Below are 20,447 nucleotides of genomic sequence, written 5' to 3' on the forward strand. Positions count from 1 at the left end.
TTTTTTTTTATTTTGGCATATTATGGGGGTACAGATTTTAAGGTTTCAATAAATGCCCATTTCCCCCCCTCCCTCCAAAAGTCTGAGTCTCCATCATGACCATCCCCCAGATGGTGCACATCTCACTCATTATGTATGTATATACCCGCCCCCCTCCCCCCTCCCACCTGCCCAATACCCTATTACTGTAGCACCTATGTGTCCACTTAGGTGCTACTCAGTTTTTTTTTTTTTTTTTAAGAGAGCAATTGATACGGGAGTGGGAAGTGGGGCTGATTGGAACTTAACATGCCACCCCTCCCCAAAAGATGATTTAAAAATAGGCAGTGAGCCAGAGAATTTTCAAGGCTAACTTTCTCACGTGGAAGAGAAAAATTATTGCAATGCCCTTTAGCTAAGTACACTCACTTCAGCTTTTATGGATGGCAGCAGTCACGTGTTCTCCTCCTCATGAGGAAGAGAGCTTGAAAAAACAATCACAAGGCTGAACCTCCGGAGGTTGGAGCTGGGATGATCTCTGACTGTAGGGCACAGGGAGTGCCTGTAAGGTTGCAAGGTTATTTTGTTTGTTTGTTTGTTTGTTTTTTAAAGGAGAAGGCTTTTGGAGGAAATAATCTTCATGCCCAAAAGCCAAAGTTAAGCCCTTTTTCATCTTATGTATCATTGCTATAGCGGAGACAGCTGACATTCCTGAGTCTTAGCAGACATGGCTGTTTTGCAGAACTCATGCATAAAGATAGTGGGCCCTCTACAATTTACCATTCTCATGGATGTATGCAGCAGCAAAAAGGAGCAAACAGTTAGAATTAGGCAAACATGGTAGATGAAGACATTCTAGTAAACTTTTAGCTAATGTTGACGCAGAACTGAGAATTATTTGAAATTTATTCTGCTTTCTAAAGTATTCAGGAAAGTGACTGATTTGAAACAGAACAGGGGAAATTTGGATGTGAATCATCAGGAAACCAATAAGATGTAGAGATGACATATAACCAAGTACAGAAAGAAAGCAGATATATCCAGGATAAGAACAAGAGTGTAATTGGATTTTTGTGCTATTTTTCATGTGTGTATAGGGGTGTATGTGTGCACACATTGAATGCAAGCTGTTAAAGGATGTTGTATGAAGTTTCATCTGTGCAAAATATGGTTTGTACTTTGGACTCAGTCATTCTTGGCTGATACTTTTTCGTTGTTTATAAAGTTTGGAATAAAATAACCACTTGTTCCTGAAGGGTACCTGAAACAGTGAATAGTCGTAATTGTAGTCATGAGGATTTGGTGTCCAGATTTTATGAAAATTGGTATCTGGTTAATGCATTCCTTTAGTAATCCTGTACAACTATGAAGTAGAGAGGTACAAGCTTTAACAAATTTAGAAAAATTCAGGTCACCTTATAAATGCAATGTCCACCTGGGAATTTCCTTCTTTGTAAATTTGGCACTATGACTCACCTTCCCTGACTTTTTCCTACCTCTCTCTCAGTCTTTCTCTTTTTTAATTTTAAATTCTTTTCTTTTTATGTCAAATGACATTACTCTGGTTCTCTGCTTGGTGAACTATCCTTTCAAGGCCTGGATAAAATATACCCTTTTTTATGAAGACCTCCTTACCCCAAAATAGAACCAATTCCTTTCATCAATATTTATCATAGAAGAATCTTGGTAATGATGGCTAAGCACTTTCTGAGCACTTGATACACACTGGGCCCTTTACAAGCAATAGTTATAGTTACTTAATCTTTGTATCAACCTTATGAGGCAAGTGCTATTATTATCCAGGTTTACAGATGAGGTAACTGAGGCTTACAGAGGTTTAGTAATTTGTTCAGGGTCTCACACCTAGGCAGTGGCAGACCCAGGTCTTGTCAATCCACCTAAGTGGCCTAAATGAACTCTGAAGTGACTTCTTAATCACTTTGTTCTCTCTCACTCGCCCTACTCCCATAAGTGCATAGGCATTTATAATTTGTGGTCATATTGATTACAGTTTGGTATGTGTGTCCTCCAAAATGAAAATATGAGGTTCCAGATGGTAAAAATGGCATCTCGGTAACCCCTGTAAAAGAATAATAATGAAAAATATTGACTCCCATACAACTATAAAATGAACACTTGTCAAAAATTTTACTTAACTCATTAATGAATGAGGGAACTGAGACAGTTGTTATAATAGGTTTGTAGGAGAACCATGAGTTTACGTGGAACAAAAGAATGTTGAAATGAATTTAAAAATGGATACAAAACTGGAGTGGGAGGAGTCCATTGAACTTACATTGGACAGAAATTATTTGCATGTATAGATGAGAATTATTTGCATTACTTTCAGTTATCTATGAGTTACAAAGTTGTAAAGTAGCACAAAGACTAAGGCCTAAGTCCCTGTGGGATCAGATAATCCCTGGAGACTCCAGCATTGCATTAAAAGGATGCCCATTCCAAAGCCTTAACTTTTCCCTGCACCTCAGAGAAACAGTATTACATAACAAAGAGCATAGACTCATGGTTTAGACAGGCCAGGCTCCAAATCCAAACTCCTAAGCTTAATCCGTGACCTTAAGTAAAGTTTGGAGAAGAATACAAAAACCACACACATATACATACACAAATGTCACATAGAGATTTTGAGAGGATTAAGGCAATAATATAAGAAAAGCCCTAGGCACACGGTAGATACTGCTAAATATTAGACATTATCATTAGTAATTAAGTAACTATCAAAGTATCTAACATATAGTTGTTGTTTAGCAAATGTTTGTTGTTGAGTGATTAAATCAGGAGTGGACACATGTTTTCCTGTTAAAGGAGTTCTGGATGTGCCACCCCAAAATATACCATTTTGGTATATTGATTATTTTGAACTGAAGGCACTTAAAAAATAGCCGGTGCTAACCGGAAGTTGTAGAACAGCAAGGTTGATATTTCCCTTTGCTATTGTTTGAAGTAAATTGACCACTGGAATTGCAGTCAGACCTAGATTTGATTCTCTTCTCAACCACATACTAGCTGATGATCTTAGGCAAGTCACCTGTCATGTCTGCAATTTGGATATCCTACCCCTGCGATAATCATGGGGGAGTGTAAACTATGAAACACTACACCAAGGTGGTAGGTATTCATTTCCAGAAAGGGAAGGAAGTAGTCTTCCATGAGTTCTTCGTTTATGTGGAAACCATGTAATTTTCATGGCTGAAGAGTGGACTGGCCATTTCAGCAAGGGGTAAAGATGTAGGGTAACTATTTGTTGTTACAGAATAGTCTCCAGAATAATAAACGTTAAGTCTAAAAATTATTATATTGCATAAATTTTGAAAGGTCATTAAATGTTGACATCATGTTGAGTGGTCTCACAGATAAGCATTTGTCATGAAATTTACTTATATGATGTCTCTTTTGTAATTAAAAATGATCTTTTTGGCTTAGACTTGACTGATTCTTTGAAAGTAAGTTTATCAACTCAATCCAAAGTTCGGAAAAACAATACAGACCATTAAAACCCAACTAAAATGGTAGCACACTTTAAAGAAGGCCCATTAGCTATGCAAATATGAAGTTACCTGCACTTGTGATAAGCACAATTAAACAATGAAGCCCATTAACAGCTACTTGTGAGACATTAAGCCTTGAAAAACTTGGGCTTGGATGAGTTAGAAAGGTAGGAAAGATAGAATTTGTTCTCGTTTAGGCAGAATTTTAATACAAAATATCTTGTTTAATCAATTAGAGCAAACACACTCTTTGTAAACTCTACTCCCAACCCTCCCGCCCCAGTCCCATCCATATTAAAAAAAAAATGCTGTGTTTTGATGGCTCTTAAGTTCTTTCTACTGGTGTGAGCTAGGTGAAGACATGTTTGAGGTGGGCTGGTGTTTGGAAATGACCCACATTTGGTTCTTGAAGTTGTGGTTGTAATTATTGATTTTAAAACTGTGTGCCCCATTTTAGGACAGAATCTGCTGTTCGATCTGTGTGTGTTGTGTAAGAGGAGGTTGTACTCCCTGGAGGAGAACAGCAGCCGCTGAACAGCCGCTCTGGGGCAGGGCCACCTGCTAGCCCATTGCCTCTGCCATACTGCTCAGTCTGAGTTTCCGTTTCCCCGCGTGTAAAGGAGGGAAGAGGCAGGGCCTGCCTGCTGTAAGGACTGCATGAAAATGATCCATGTCAAATGCCTTGCACAGAGCCTGGCTTCTAACTGAAAACTGCTGCTGTTGCTTCTCATCATTATCATTATTATTGTTTACAGCCAAAAAAATTCCGTTAGCGGCCAGATCATTATTATAAATGGTTATGAGTTGGAGCTACAGGAATTTTAGCATAGGATGTTGCAATTAATTTTCCACTACTTCTCCAGTCTTCTTTTATAGTATACATTTACATAATCATGATGATGGTTTCTGTTTACTATAGCATCAATTTTCTACTGACTTTCCTGCATATTCTCTCCTTTCTATTTTGTTTTTGACTGGGTTTGGCTTTGTCATCATATGCTTTGATTTCTTGACAGTCGATTCCAAGCCAACTTTTCCTCCATTGTCTCCCATTTCTCAAACTCAGCTTTCCTAAAACTCAGTTTTCATTGTGGCCCTCTGCACCTCTTAATGGGTAGGGGAAGGAAGATGTTTCCTATGGTCTCCAAGTGTGGTTTAGGCCCCACAGTCTGGCTCTCTGAGGTTCTGCCCCCAATCACACCAGCCTTTGAAATCTTCTACTGCTTGATGTCACAGCAACTCTGCTCCAGCCGTGCATATTTACTCACAAGTCCCTAAACACGCTAAGTGCTTTCTCAACACTCTTAAAATTCCCGGGATATAGCCCTTCTTTTCTTCCAGATTTTCTAAACCCTGTGCTTATTTCAATCCCAAGTCAAGTCCCAGCTACAGGCTGCTCTTGTGTTTCTTCTTTCTGAGCCCCTGGGAGAGCCAGTCCTTTGTTCCATGCATGTGGAATGAACATACTAGCTTTTGTTCTGTGTTCACTGCAGTGTTACCTGCCCTTCTTCCTAGCTCACAGGCAGTGCCAGGTATTTCCTCCTTTATTCCATAACACCTCAAACATTCTTAATATAACACTTTGCATGTCGTTTCATAAATCACCTATTTACATATCCCATGGACCATCTCAGACTCGCTGGTAGCTGTCTCCCAGCACCTAGCACAATCAGTTCACCCACAGAAGGTGCTTGTGAAATGACTAGATGACAGAGCAGTTATTGGGCATGTGGGTAAGCAATTGTTGAACAGTGAATTGACAGATCAAGTGCAGAATCCTTGAGGGAACCACTCTTGTTGCATGTTTGTCTTCCCAGCACCTACTGTGGTACCTGGCACACAGGTAGATGCTTAAGAAATGGTTGCTGACCAACCACCTGACCAACTGACTATGTGGAATGATGGGCATTGAGTACTACGTCACATAATTTTTTCCTCCAAGGCAAAGCCATTACCCAGAATTTTAAGCCAATTAACCTGATTGTCACTTTAAAAGAGAGGAAAATATTTAACTCTGTACAGCGCATCTCCAGTGGGTTATTTATGACCTGACAATTTGCCATCTGAGAGGCTTCAGTGGTTGCCACAGTAGTTAGCCTGCTGGGCATGAAAACACCTCCAATGGCACTAGTAGAAGGACCATGAATTCATATTGCATGCAGTGCTCAAAGAATTAAATTGTTACCACTTAACATTCATTGAATGTCAGCACTGTACTTTTGTACTAGGAAAAAATAGAGGAGACACACTCTGTGCAGTGGGCTTTGTTAGCTATAATTAGTTGGTGATAGAACAGTGTTGATACAGCAGTTCAGCAGTTAAAGGAAAGCAGTGCCTTTGGTACAAATGTGAATATATTTATACATCTGGTTCTGTTATGCTTACTGTGTTTCAGCACACCATTACTGGTCCAGGGCATGACAGCTAAACCAGGAGAATTTCAGCAGCTCGTAGTTTTAAAAACACAAAAACAATCCCATTTCTGGAGTGCCTTTAGTTAAATCCCATATCCTTTAATTTTGGTTTTGTTGTAGTAACTGGAATTCTGGCTTCTTTGTTCTCTTTTGCTCTAGATATACCTAGATGTGTCCTGTCTACAGTCCTACATTGCAGTTTCACTTCTCTTAAGTCTTACTAATTCTGATTACATGTGGATGGGTCTGTACTGCATTTGTCTCTGCATTGTCTTGGAAAGCAAAAACTAAAATTGCAAAGAGAAAGAACATGTTTTAAGCGACTTCAGAGACTGCATTGTTTCTCAAGTCTTTCCCCGGGGAATAGTGGTGCATGAGCCTTGTGGCTAATAATGGAAACTTGGGATAGTTTGGTCCTGCCTCTTTTCACATTTGGCGAATAGAGCCTAGAACAGGGGAAGTGACTTGCTTAGGTTCACACACAGCTGACTGATGACAACTGTAGTCAGAGCACAAAGGCCCCTGGACTCTACCCCCAGGGCTCTTTGTAATGAGACTTACCTGTCAACTAAAGTAGTCCCTCTGAAGAGACATCCATTTGGAAAGTTTTTGCACATGTGACTTGACATCCCTGAGAATGAGAACTCTTTTATTTTTTTTATTTTTTTTTTTTGAGACAGAGTCTCACTTTGTTGTCCAGGCTAGAGTGAGTGCCGTGGCGTCAGCCTAGCTCACAGCAACCTCAAACTCCTGGGCTTGAGTGATCCTTCTGCCTCAGCCTCCCGAGTAGCTGGGACTACAGGCATGTGCCACCATGCCCGGCTAATTTTTTATATATATATCAGTTGGCCAATTAATTTCTTTCTATTTATAGTAGAGACGGGGTCTCGCTCTTGCTCAGGCTGGTTTTGAACTCCTGACCTTGAGCAATCCGCCCGCCTCGGCCTCCCAAGAGCTAGGATTACAGGCGTGAGCCACAGCGCCCGGCCATATTTTTACCAATATTCTACAGATGAAACTTTTGTATTGCCCACTCTCCCAATGAACTGTGATATGCAATTTTTTTTTTTTTTGAGTTTAGGAGACTCTATCAGACTGGATAACTTAAGAATTGAGGGACCAACAAAGGGAGTACTGAAACGTGGATATTTTTGACAATGAATTCCAATAATTTTGAGTAGTCTTTCTAGATAGCAACGGCCCCCAGACTTTACATTATTAATTTGCTGGCATTTTACAATTATTAAACTGGCTCTTATTCTGCAAGTGCAGGCATATTTTAGCTTCCAAAATTAAGTAGGAGGAAAAAGAGAAGTGAATTGGAAGTTAGGACACCTGAATTCTAGTTTAGTGCAGTTCTAGCTCAGCTCAGTTCTAGCTCAGATTCTTCGTGGTAAAATGAGTCATTTAAAACCTGGTCAGTGTTTTCTAAAGTGTGGAGTATGCATCATTAGTGTTGGGCAGGATGCTTTAGAATAGACAAACCTTAAACAACATTTTAATACTTAGTGCTCATTTTAATGTGTAGTTGAAAAATAAAACAATCATATCTGATTCATGACTTCATAGGTGATATTGTTCAGGACAAAACTAAAAAATATTTATGTCAAAACTGTGGGACAAAAATTAAGTTATAGTCGAAGCAAGTGAGGCAAAGACTATGAAGATGATACTCATAGAAGTGAAACACGGGATTAGATCATCTCTGAGGTCCCTTTTAATTTACACATTTTGTGACTCTACTAATGTAAGCCTGGTATTTATTTATTTGTTGTTGTGTTGGCAGGTTTTGCATATGTCTTTACCAAATAGTATGTCAAGGTTGGATGGTATAACATCACAAATATAACTTTAGCTTTCATGCTATCTAAATTTTCTGGGTAAAAGTGAAAGCTTTAATGTTATGCTGGAAAACTTTTTAGAGATAAAGTTAGTGGAACGCATCCATTCAACATCAGGGGTTTAAAGTGGAATGGGGGATGCTAAACACGTTGAAATCCAGTTAAAATGCTTTGTAAGGGTAAAGCTCTGTTCTCACACTGAATTATAGGCTAAGTGTGTACACAAGGATTTTACTGCACACATGGTCTAAAGAAGAAATCCATGTCACAGCAAACCCAGGATAACAGCTTTTCTTAAGATCTGTCAATGCAGGTTTGCAACACTGTATGCATTTGTTATTGGAAAGAAATAACAGATATGGCCAGAAGAGGACTCCATAGTGGAAGCAATAATATTATCATATTATTTTTTATGGATTAAAAAACTCCTAATGTATCCAGACTGAATATATGAGAATGATTTATTTGCTGGAATATGCAATGAGTTATACAAACATTTGAGGATCAAGCTTCAAGAACAAGGTTTGAGGTTTGGGGACAAAACTTGGAGAGTTAATTAGAAAACGGTTTTAGATGATAGCTCAGGCCTCCTCTATGAAAATTCAACAGTTTGTTCAACGCTCTCACCTCTCCATGAGGTGAGCTGGACTAAGTATATATCTTTGATGAACAGCTCGTTGGTCTATGAATTCACATGGACCATGAATTCTGACACTACAGGTGGAGGGGTTCTGGCCAGTGGAATTGTATCTAGGAGAAGACCATCTAGATTCTGAGGGCATTAGACATCCTATCACACAAGGAAAAGTTGAAGAAACTGGCTGCTCAGCTAGAGGGGAGATAGATGGTTTCAGGGCATTAAAATAGATTTTTCTAACGAGTTGAAGAACTGTCAGACGGAAAAGGGACTGGATTCTTATTCTTTTTTCATTTCAGAGTGCAGAACTAGGATTAAGAAGGAGTGAATCTTTAAACAGATGTGTTTAAAGATTAGATTCTGTGCCCAGGACTGTGCTAGGTATGGTATATGTGATCTCTTTTAATTCTCTCAAAGTCCTTGAGTGGTAGCTGTTATCTCCTTTTAGCAGAAGGAGAGAAGGGGGTTGGAGAAAGTACCACTAAGGGTAGTAAAAATACTATTACTACTAGTAAAAAGAAGCACTAACATTTATTGAGTGTCTATAGTGTGTCTGACACCATTCTAAATGCTTTGAGTACATTATCCTTTTGTATTCTCACAACCACCTTAGGAGATAGGTACTATTTTTATACCCATTTTGCTGATGAGGGAACCAAGGCACAAAGGTTAAGCCACTTGCTTAGTGTCACATGTTGATAAGTGTGGAGTGGGATTCAGAGCAAGTCAGTCTGACTCCATAGCCAAACAACTCTTCGCCTTTATGTTATTCCTCCTCTGTTTTCAGAGTACTTGACACTTTATATCCTCATAGCAACATAGCAAATTAGGCATTATTATTTCCATTTTACAGATGAGGAAAAATGAAGCTCAGAGGAATTAAAGAAGTTGCCCAAAGCAAATGACTGAGCCAAAATTGTTACTCAGTCTTCAGGCTCCAGGCCAAAGTCTTTGGACTACGCTCAGCTTTCTCAGAGGTGCAGAATCTGGAACAGAAACTTTCTAACAAGTAGAGCTATCAAAAGCCAGAATGGGTTGTCCAGGAGGCTGGGAGGGGGTTAGGAGCTCCCCTTCTCTGAAAACCTTGGAATGAAAATTTATGTCAGCGAGGCAGGTTAGGGGTGGAAGGGATTCAAGCGTCACATAAAGCGTTGAACCAGATGCCCTGTAAGGTTTTGCCCTGCTCTGGGATTTTACGATGCTGTGTTTTCTTCTCATCTTCCCATGTCGTCTTGTTTTCCCTGGGGTGTACTCAAATGTATGTGCAAATCTCACTCTGATATTTGAATCTGGCCCTGGGGTTTAGAATGCCTTGGTAAGATACTCACTTGCTAGGATATTTGACATGGTGCCTTGGGGGAAATGTTAGGTCATTTGAGAAGTCAGCGGCATAAACAGTAAGCCGTAAAGTTGTAAACTAAGGAGGAAAATGTAGTGTGAGTGTCTTCACACAAAGCGAACAGGTAGATCTTCCAGTAACGGGATCTCCCTGGACGTGCTGCCATGGTGAAAACATTTGGCTGTCTTGACTTTTTCTTTCAAGGTGTTTATCAGATGCCCAATTTGGGAGTATGGCAGTCTCCCTTGGGTTATCTTAGCTTTAATTATCTCCACTACAACTTGCCCACTCCAATAGAGTCTCATTTTCAACTCTGAACGTCCGTGGGTGGAAATGTTTTTCTCCATACACCCCCAGGTCCTGCAGTCCTGCAGTGTGGCTCTGGCATGCTGGACTGTCTTGTCTTCTGAAACACCTCTTTGCTTTGTACTTTGTCCTGAGGATAACCAACGACCTCCATGCCTCTGGGTCAGAGGATCTTTGCAAATTCTGCCTTTGAATCTTTATGTTCTCTACTTCCCCCAGTCCCCTACCTTGAATCAATCCGCCATACATCTCTCAAATATCTACTGATTGTTTCTCTTGGATGATGTCGTTTTGGTGGTGTCGGTGGGTGAGCCTGCTCTGCTTGTTTGGCCGTCTGCTTTGAACCCATCATCCTATTTCAGCTCAAAGCTGAGAAGAAATATTTTTCCTTTCTGTCCCCTCTACATTACTGTTTCTTGGCCTGTATTTAATTGTTAATTCTGCTGAGCATTTACATGTTTCTCTGGAGGAGGTAGGAGGCTGGGGAAGAAGGTAGAAGTGATTCAGAAATTGACTGGAGTTCCCCATAGTCTCAGAAGGTTTATTGCCCAATATGGAGCAAGGACGGGAAACAAATTATGTATCATGTGATGACTGGTTGCTCTGAAGTGGGTAGACTCATAGAATGGGGGCCTATTTACAGCAAGGGGTTTGCATCTGTGCTACTTTCTGTTTAATAAATTCAAAATTATGGCTATGATGCCCCTCTCATAAATTGGGATGGACTCCCAAATGATTTTGAAGCAGTAGCTGTGTCTGTAGCTTAGCTGAGTTACAGAAAGAGAGAAATGGGGCTCTGTTTGTGCATTACTATTAGGATGAAAGCTGGAAAAGAAAGAAATACTAGATAGATAGATATTGAATTTATACATATATTTAGCATGCATTTAGAGGTCCAGTGATTGCTTTATTAAACTGTCATTCAAATGTTGGTGGATTAAGTATAAGTGCAGATAGTACGATTCTAGTGAGCATCTTAACTTTTGGGATAGGAATATTGCCTATCATTTTTGAGAGTGACACAGTCATCTGCAGCAGGGAATGGTTATTCATTCTCTGGGAAAACTACGTACTTTTAGAAGACGGGAGATGTTGATAAAATTGGAACCGCTGAGACTCAGTGTAATCGAATCTCAGCGATGGAAAGGGAGACATCAAACATTTTTATATATAAAAAGGCAACATCGGATATGATCAAGAGGGTTTCCAGGTTACTGATGAGATCTCAGTGAATTTTCTGTGTGGTAACATCATATTAATTTCTAACCTTTCTAACAGGAAAAATCCATTAATTTTTTGCAGAAGTTAAACTTTCTTTTTGGGCTTCCGATTAGACCCACTGTGATCACCAGTTCACAGTTCCTTTCTTCCTTCCTTCCTCCCTCCCTTCTGCTTTTCTCCCTTCTTGGTCTCCTTCCTGCTTCCTTAACTTGCCTTCTTTTCTGACACAGATAAAATAAAATGAAAAGGTTAGTCACTGAAGAAATATGAACTCATCAGGGTGTACACTGATGTCTTTATTTCCTTAATTGAAATTGTCATTGTTAAAACAAATATTCAAGAAAAGAAAAAAAAAAAACACCACCACAGATTGTTTCTTTAAAAAGAAAAGAAAAAGAAAAAAATTAAAGCCACATGTTTAGGGAATCTTGCATTGAACTTTCAGTGTGTTCTCTACTGCATGTTAACTATTGGGGGTGGGATTGTAACATGAAATATTGTTCCTTATTTAAGGTTCCACACTCTGATCTCTGCATTGCATATTTGCTTCTCTTGTGACCTTCTCTTTGCATTTTTAACTGCTCCTTTTCACCCGTATTCCAAAAATAAGTGAACATTCCTACAGAGAAATTAAAGGAAGTTGTCAGTGTAGAGTTAATATAAAGCACCCTTAACTCTGCCACAACCCCTTAAATAATTAAAACTGTATGCTTGAGGAGTCAGATTTGCATTTCTTTACCAAGTTTATTTAGTACACTTTGTTACACTCAATTAAATGAGAATGTTCTGTTTCATTTTCTTTGCTTCGGGTCGATCATTTTGCCTTTTGATTCTTATGCCCTGGTGTAATTTCACAGTGCTTAGGTCTCTAAAACTGTACATATATTAATGCATATGTAGATATATACATGACCATTAAAGAGGCTTCCTATTTGTACTGAATAGAATCTTTGCCCAAGGCATGTGAGCATTCCTAGTAACCTAGGGTGTAACTGGGACTGCAGATAATTCATCCTGGTAAAAAACGGGAGTTTGACAAAGTTCTTTTAAAATCTGATGCATATATTTTTTAAGACCCTGTCATTTTGGCATCACTTTCCCCTCCCTACAATTTGGTTTGTGAATCTCTTAGCAAAAACAAGAAGATACAGGTGTTGAATGGAGGTGGGAAGGAAATTAAATATAAGTGCTGTCTCTCCACATCTCAGTTGGCAGAGCATGTGCAGACTGCTCTCTGTAAATTAGTTCATTGCTTAAGTTATGCATGTTTAAGAAGGAATAAATTAGTTATCCATTTCCTAATGAGTAGTGGGATCAATTGGAGCATGATGAGAGAGAAATAGCTTAATTTTACTTCCCCAGTTGGGGTTCAATATTCCTAAACTTCACCATTAATCACTCTATCAGTTTCTTGGGTTATTTCAACTCTACGTGTAAGATATTCTTTTCTTTTAATTTCCCTACCAGGTAAGTAAGTCTGTTTGAATTTGCCCAGTGGGGTTGTAGAGGGGTGAAGGGGTACCTTTTTCCACCCCAAAATGTCCTTTGTTACAATGGGCCCTTCAGCCTATGAGTCAGTTTGTCTGGGTGAGTTCACGGATAACAATCGATATGTATGTGCGATGACAATTGCGAGGGTTCTAATATGTTTAACTGTTATGGGATCTGTTATGTCTACTTTAGGGTCGACCCCATCCCATATGACACTCCAAAACCAGCGGGCCACACGCGGTTTGTCTGCATCTCAGACACGCACTCCAGAACAGATGGTATCCAGATGCCTTATGGGGACATCCTTCTCCACACAGGCGATTTCACCGAGCTGGGACTGCCCTCAGAGGTTAAGAAGTTTAATGACTGGTTAGGTAAGGAATGATTGCGTTCTGGCGGCCCCAATTAACCTTTCCCGTCCGAGTGTCACTCACTGCGTCCTAATTGAATTAGAGCACTTGGAAGCCAGCTCAGCCATTTCTCGTATGATATGCGGTGGTGTCTAGCTTTAATCCAATTCTGTTAATTAAAGATGAATTTTTAGATATTTAATTTTACTGTGCATCCTTTCAGTGCCTGGCCTTGGTGGCTCTGGGGCAAAGGGATGGAAAGCTTTGAAACCGATCTCATCTCACTCATTCTGCTTTAATGAGGGCATTCATTGGCACACAGGAGACCAAGAATCGTATTTTTAATTCATTGGCTCTGTAATCTTTCCCAGATATTATGAGCAAAGATGTACAAATGACCTACTAGTAAGAGAACATTTCTAAGAAATGAGGAAGATACAAAAATCCTTATAGGAAGCAAAGTTCCTACAGCACATTGCTGCTTGGAGCAGTTTTCCTAAGTGAACTGGAAGGTATCCTAAGACCCCTGAAAAGATAAGGTGTCCCTGCTGTAAAGCTCCAAAAACTTGGGATATGAAACTGCCCTGTGCATTGTGAAAAGGACAATAGCAACTTTGTGGTTGCTCTAGAGGCACTGCAGGTTGGGGTTACTGCAAAATGTTAGCTCCTGGGTCAGACGGTTGCCATATGCTAGCATTACAAGACAGTCATGGGGTTATTCATATTTAGATTAGAAGACAGATCTTTTTAAGAATCCTCTTAGGGGAGGGAAAGAAGTGCAAGTGTTCTGAGATTTTAGAATCTCTAAAGATTTGTGTAGTAAAGAGCAGAAATCACTCTGTAAGAATGATGCCGTGAATAATGTGCCAGCCAACAAAAATTACTCAGACTTAGGGAGAAACTTAAAAATTTTGTTTGCCATCAAACTAATGCAGGGCTTGAGACATTTTTAAATTTTTGATTAAATGATAAAATGTATATGTTAATGGCAAAAGAATATGCATTAAAAACGGTTAAAATATTTCTTAAATAGCAATAAGCCTAACTAATAACATAACTGTTTTGATTTTCCATATGACCTTGCTCATCTATCCACATTTTATATAGTTGACATCAGAGTACATATCTGCTCTTTGACTTTTGGCTATTTTCATTTAATAGTGTTTTTTGGTAAGACTTCAAATCTTTTTGCATAATTTTCAGTGTTGGCTGTGTCTTTCTTTAATAAGACAGGCCTCTAAAAATGCACATTTAAATTGATGTCAGTTTTTCCTCTGGTAGCTAGCACTGAAATGTGCATTTTTGTGTGTATATGTCTTTTTGCTTCCATTGACTTATTTCTTAGAGTGAAATACTGTATTTGAGTTAAATTACTAAGTCAAAGGATATAGAATTCTTTATGGTTCTCGCTGCATGTTGGCATCTTGCTTTCCAAAGGCATTGTACCTGTGTGCTTCATTAGCAGTGAATGGATGTATAGGTACCCATTTTACCATGATCTTGGCAGCATTGGATGTTGGAGCTTTTGTATTTTGTGCTGTTTTAGTAGGTATTCAATCATCTTATTTAAAACAGCAAGATTTTAAAATATCATTTAGCATAATCTCATTTTTAGTGATGAACACAGAGACGTAGTGAAGTTAAGTGACTTTCTCAGTGTTATTGTGGCAGCGTTGGGTCTAAATCAAGATCTTTTCATCTGTTTTTTTTTTTTTTTTTTACCTCTGTAACATTTTCTTTCGAGTATGATTATCTCTTTATTTTAGCAACTTTTATCTAGCAGTTAAAATTATTTTGAGCTGAATTTTGACAATTTTAAACCAGCCTGTGATGATGGAATCTCAACACAGAAATTATTGAGCTGCATTGACAATGTTGATTTTTAAATAAGAAAGGGAACAACACTGTGGGAAGTTTATAGAAGTACAAGACAGGTTAGATCCTGGTTATGATCTTGTTTAGCCACTGACCTTGGGCAACTGAGTTAACCTCTCCCTGCCCCTTGGCTTCCCTCTGCGGAATGAAGGATTAATGTTACCTGTCTTTCTGGATTGGTGTGCAGATTAATCAGTAAATGATTGCTGCTAGTAAGTTTCTGTGGGCCATTAATAACTGAATGGGGAACGTGGTGAATGAACCATCAACAGATATTTAAAGGGTAAAAACAAGAAGAGGTCAGAGGAATTATTTAGTAGATTAGAAGTAAACACTTGGAGATTTTATAAGGGAAAGTACTCCGTAAATGGAAATGTGCCGTAACTAAGGAAATAAAATGATCAAGAAATAAAATGCTAAGGCCCAGCTGCATGGTCAGTTCCCTCTTTTCTCATTTCCCCTCTGATCTGGTGAGGCAGGAGGAAGAAGTCTCAGCATGGGATGCAGAATGTGGGGCTGAAGGGAGCCCATGGGATATGGGGAGAGCAGTTGGGATCCCATTGAGAAGGCCCAGAATAGCTCACTGTTACCCGGGCAACCTCATGGCGCTCAGAGGGTGAGAGATGGTGTGTGATTACACTCTACCACTGGCTCAATCAGAAACCACTCACCTGAAAAGGGTGCTTTCAGCAACAGCCGCCAGGTAGCCTGGCGGAGAGGAGTCAGGGGTCAGATCAGTCTAGGGCTTTTGCCGTAAGAGGTCATCCAGCTCTCTCTGGGGCATGGGTCTCACAGATTGGGCAGGCATTTAGAATCCAGTGCATCTCTAGTTGATTTCCATCTTCCTACTCTAGTCTAGACAAGCCTGATTGTTGAAAACCACCTGACTGTCCCCCATCCCCCTTTATTCTCCTACTGGGCTAATCTGTTTCTGCTACAGCCCAGACATTCCTTCTATACCTGTAACATCCCTCTGAAGTTGTTGTCGTTATCCCCATTTTACAGATGAGGAGCCTGAAGCTCAGCTGGGTTAACTTACCCACCATCAGTTAGCAGATAAGAAGCTTAGAGGACTAAGTGATACTCAGCTCGTAAACCAGGGGCTGTCTGACTCCAAAGCACAAGCCTTTTCCTTTATTATTCTGTTATATTATGAGTGAGCTTGGGCAGCTGGAAGCTTGCAGATTTTAGGCTTGAATGGAAAGAAATGCTATAGCTTCTGGTAGCTGCGTGTGGAAGTTGAGTAGCTGTTTGACCATGTGCTACTATTGTGCATATTTGAAAAATGTGTTTAAACCCTGGCCATCTTGAATCTCACCCTGACCTACCAGCTACAAGGCCTGAGAATCCTATCATATGTTCCCTGTTGGTTCAGAGATAATGGGGGCTGGCCAATATGTACATATGTCACCTGGCGGGTGCAACATGTAAAGTTACTAATACAAAGTAATTTATGAGATAAGCTAGCACAGCGCAGGGTCATAAGAAGATAGAACTCAAACCAGGGACCTTCAAAGAGTGGAAAGGTAGTATAGCATGTTATGACTGTGAGCAGCTGGGAAGACCCAGCTTTGAATTTGCTACCTTTGGTAAGTTTCTTAAACTACTGAAACTTGATTTACTCATTTATAAAATAGGCATCATAACATACTCCATGGTTGTTGTGAGGATATACTCTGTGATAAAGCTCACATCATTCATAGAACAACCCCTGGCCTACAGACCACTTTCAACAGATACTGTAGTGGGAGACACAGAGCCAGTGGCATGGAGTCCAGAAGGCAGAAACTAAACAGACTGGCCCTGGGCATTTAAAGAGGGATTCAGCAGAAAGAACCCTGAATTAGCAAGCATCCCTGTTAACAAGGACACGAACTAGACACAATATCAGGGCTGGGAGACTCCTTGGAGGCCATGGAGTCCCATCTCCTAATTTGATAGAAGTGGAAACTGAGGCTGGAGGAGAGATTGAATGAATTGCCCATGGTTCCCAGATAATTAATGGCAATATTGGGACTAGAACTTGGAAGGGGCACGATGGGGTGGGTGAGCTAACATGTGTTCACGTGGATTGTCTGTGGGAGGGAGGGTCTAGATGCTGTCCCCCCCCTAACTACAGGTATCATTTCATACAATGCTCACAATAATTTGTGGAAAAGGTATTATTAGCTTCTTTTTTACTCAAGGAAAATGAGCACTTCAGTGAACTTGACATACTTAGGATCACACAATTAGGATGTAACCTTAGGATTGGAACTTAAGTTCATCAGACTTCAAGTCCCAAGCGTGTTTTCTTAGCATGCTCTAAACGCAGCTTGGGACTTGGGATCCCTGCTGGAGGGACCAGATCCTGGGTCAAACCATGGCTCACCGAATAACTGCCTCTCCTTAATACACACATTCATACATACATATGCTCAGGGGCTAGGCGGGTTTACTTCCTGCAAAAGCTGTTTTGTGACACAGCCTCTACATATGTGTTGGCCGATGGAGTGCAATGGGGGGTGGGGAAGCATTCTCGCCATTTGGTGTGGACAGTTCCAATAGCAGCAGTTATAACTATGTAAATACCCACAAAGAACCCAAAAGGCTGTGCACAGTGGCTCACACCTGTGTTCCCAGCACTCTGGGAGTCGGAGGTGGGAGGATGGCTTGAGATTGAGACCAAGATTGAGACCAGCCTGGGCAACATAATGAGACGGTTGTCTCTACAAAATTTTTTTTAAATAAGTTGGGCGTGGGGGTGAACGTCTGTAGTCCTAGCTATTCAGGAGGCTAAAGCAGGGGGATCATCTGAGCTCAGGAATTGGAGGCTGCAATGAGCTATGATTGTGCCACTGCACTCCAGCCTGGAAAACAGATGACAGAGAGAAAGAGAGAGACAGAGAGAGAGAGACAGAGAGAGAGAGACAAAACAAAAACAAACAAAAACACATTATAGATGCAGCCAGTCACATACGTTCCTAGGAATAGTCTAGAATGCCTTGTAACATTAGTATTTCATTGCACCGGTCCTTGAAATGAGTAGCTGCTGATACGAACCTGGAAATCTTGTCTTCCTAGGTGAGTCTTTCTTACCTATGAACACTTGAACTGCAAATGATCAGGATATTCTAACAGCTGCAGCTACTGCCCCAGTGGCTCCTTTCCCCCCAAATCTCTCCTGGGTTGGGGAATGAAACTTTAAATCCCTATAACTGGCACCTTGAAGGAGCCACCAGAACCCCTGTGTCCCATCTCTCACCAATCTGGCTGATCAGACATCCCATTCCTCCATCCTCCCAAACAACCAGCGCCCCTCTCCACTCAACTACGGCCCAGGGCGCTGTCTTCAAGGGATCTAGTCCAGGCTCAGAGTGACAGGGGACTTCTAATTGCCAAGGACTTATTGCCAGAGTTGTGGGAAAGAAGCACAGATGAACCCTTCTCAGGGACATACTTGTTAAAGTGGTAGTCAACTCCCACAGTCCCATTAATATTGTAGTCAAATAACGAATCGGCTTCAGCAAGCTGGCCTGGGACCCTGCCGTCTAACTGTCGTGATAGTTTCTTTTTTATTTTGGCAGTCACAGACTTGGCTTAAAAATAAACTTGTGAACTGTGTAAAGTATCTATCAGTTAAAATGTAATTATTTTTATTGTTTTTTTTTTTTTTTGTAAATTCTGAACATCGGTGGCTTCTAATACCACTTTCCCTAATTTTGCTAGGCATTTTCCTGTGTGCAGCCTTCCTCCACTTTGGCCTTAATGTTCTTCCCACTCATGCCTTTTTGATCTTACTTACTATTCACTCTGTTGAGTCCCTGCAGTGCTTTCGTCTGCAGAGTGTTTTTTTGGTAGCCTTCTCCTGGTGTGTGGTGTACGTGCCCACGGACGCTGCACGGATGGGCATTAGATGGTCTCATCATTTGATTGCACATCCACCTTCTTATTTCCCATTTCCAGTTACACCCACACTCAGTTTTTTCCTATTCTTTAAATGCTCCATGCCCCTTCACACCTCTTTCCCTTTGCAAGCCCTGTTCCCACTTCCTGGAATGACCTTCTCCTCCAGGAGAACTCACTGGTCCTTTATGACACATTCTCTTCCATGACTAGTTGCTTCCCTTAACATGTTGGTCACATGTCTGTGTAGCCCTTCCCATGGTTGCTAGGTCATTGTTTACTTATCTCCCCTCCCCTCCCCTCCCGTCCCCTCCCGTCCCCTCCCCTCCCCTCCCCTCTATTTCCTTCCCTTTTCCTTTTATCCTCAAAGAACTTACAACATCCCTTTGGTAGTTGCTAGTGATTCCTATGTACTGTGCAGAAATACTTAAGATGGGTTTGCTGTTGATGTTTAGTTTCCCACATTATAATTAGAAAGTCAAGGTTCCTGGGTGGTCTATTTCAGCCACAAGTTTATATATAACAATCTAGTCAGTCAAAAATCCCTTTTAGCACAGTACCAATGCCATGAACTTTTAATTATGGCTTTTCTTTGGTTTGGATTGTCATTTAATAGCTCTGAGCTTCAGTCTCTCCAGGCCTAAAAAGGAGATCGAAAACGCTTCTAAGGAAAATCTCAAGGAGAGGGTTATTCATATTTGTAGGAGCATTGTGTCAGGCATGGTCATAACAGAGTGTGACTGTAACAAACATTCCAGATTGTGGACACGCAAATCAGTTTCTGCCCCTTGCAGAAGACTGTCTTCCTTTTCCAGCGATCTTGCTATTGGACCAAAGTTTTGGAGCTGGTCTTTGGGAAAAGCCGTCATACCCTGAGCTATTTATTTAATTCTTATAATGCGTGTTATACCAGTTAATTCCTGATAACTTAGTGGCAAGAGATAAGTAAAAAGAAGAAAACAAAACTACCCATGAACAGAGATAACCACTGTTAACATTTTAGTGTGAATTCCTGTAGAATGTTGTCTATTTATAGACACACACACAAGTATTTTTTACCAAAATAGAGATCTCATAGTAGTATAGTTTTGTAATTTTTTTCATCTCAATATATCGTGAAAAAATTTTCACATCAATAAATATGACTAAAATGCTTTTTTCCAAGAATACTTTTATTATAAGATACATATACATTATAGAAATTCAAATATTTGACATGTGCAAAGTAGAAAATATACATTCCTCTGTAATCCTATCTCTGGAGTAATTACCATTTGATTTATAGCATTTCAGAAATTTTTCTGCTTTTTATTTCTATTTTTAATATCCTCAAGAGCAGAAACTATTTACCCTTTGAGGGCTTTTTTATGACCATTTTTTTTTACGATTAATAAAACTATGCATATTTTCTTGTAACTTAAAAAAAATTAACATATCATGCTGTGTGTCAGCATAGCATTCTGTTGTGTGGATACTCTCTGATTTATTTAGCCAGATCTCTATTACTAGATACCTAAAGTTTTTTCATTCTTTTATTTTTATATGCACTGGAGTGATGAACATCCTTCTTGCTCTCTCTTTGCGAACATCCTTATTATAT

The 20,447-nt window shown here is 40.0% G+C and overlaps 1 protein-coding gene across 1 annotated transcript in view; it reads left to right on the top strand.

Moving 5' to 3' along the window:
* MPPED2 (metallophosphoesterase domain containing 2) overlaps positions 1-20,447 on the top strand; it is a 168,292-nt gene that overhangs the window by 34,556 nt on the left and 113,289 nt on the right. Inside the window, exon 3 of the mRNA XM_012758146.3 lies at positions 12,930-13,111. Coding sequence (XP_012613600.1) covers positions 12,930-13,111 — 182 coding nt within the window. The remainder of the gene's footprint in view (positions 1-12,929; positions 13,112-20,447) is intronic.

The sequence above is a fragment of the Microcebus murinus genome, chromosome 4 (genome assembly GCF_040939455.1).
Source record: "Microcebus murinus isolate Inina chromosome 4, M.murinus_Inina_mat1.0, whole genome shotgun sequence".
Lineage (NCBI taxonomy): Eukaryota > Metazoa > Chordata > Mammalia > Primates > Cheirogaleidae > Microcebus > Microcebus murinus.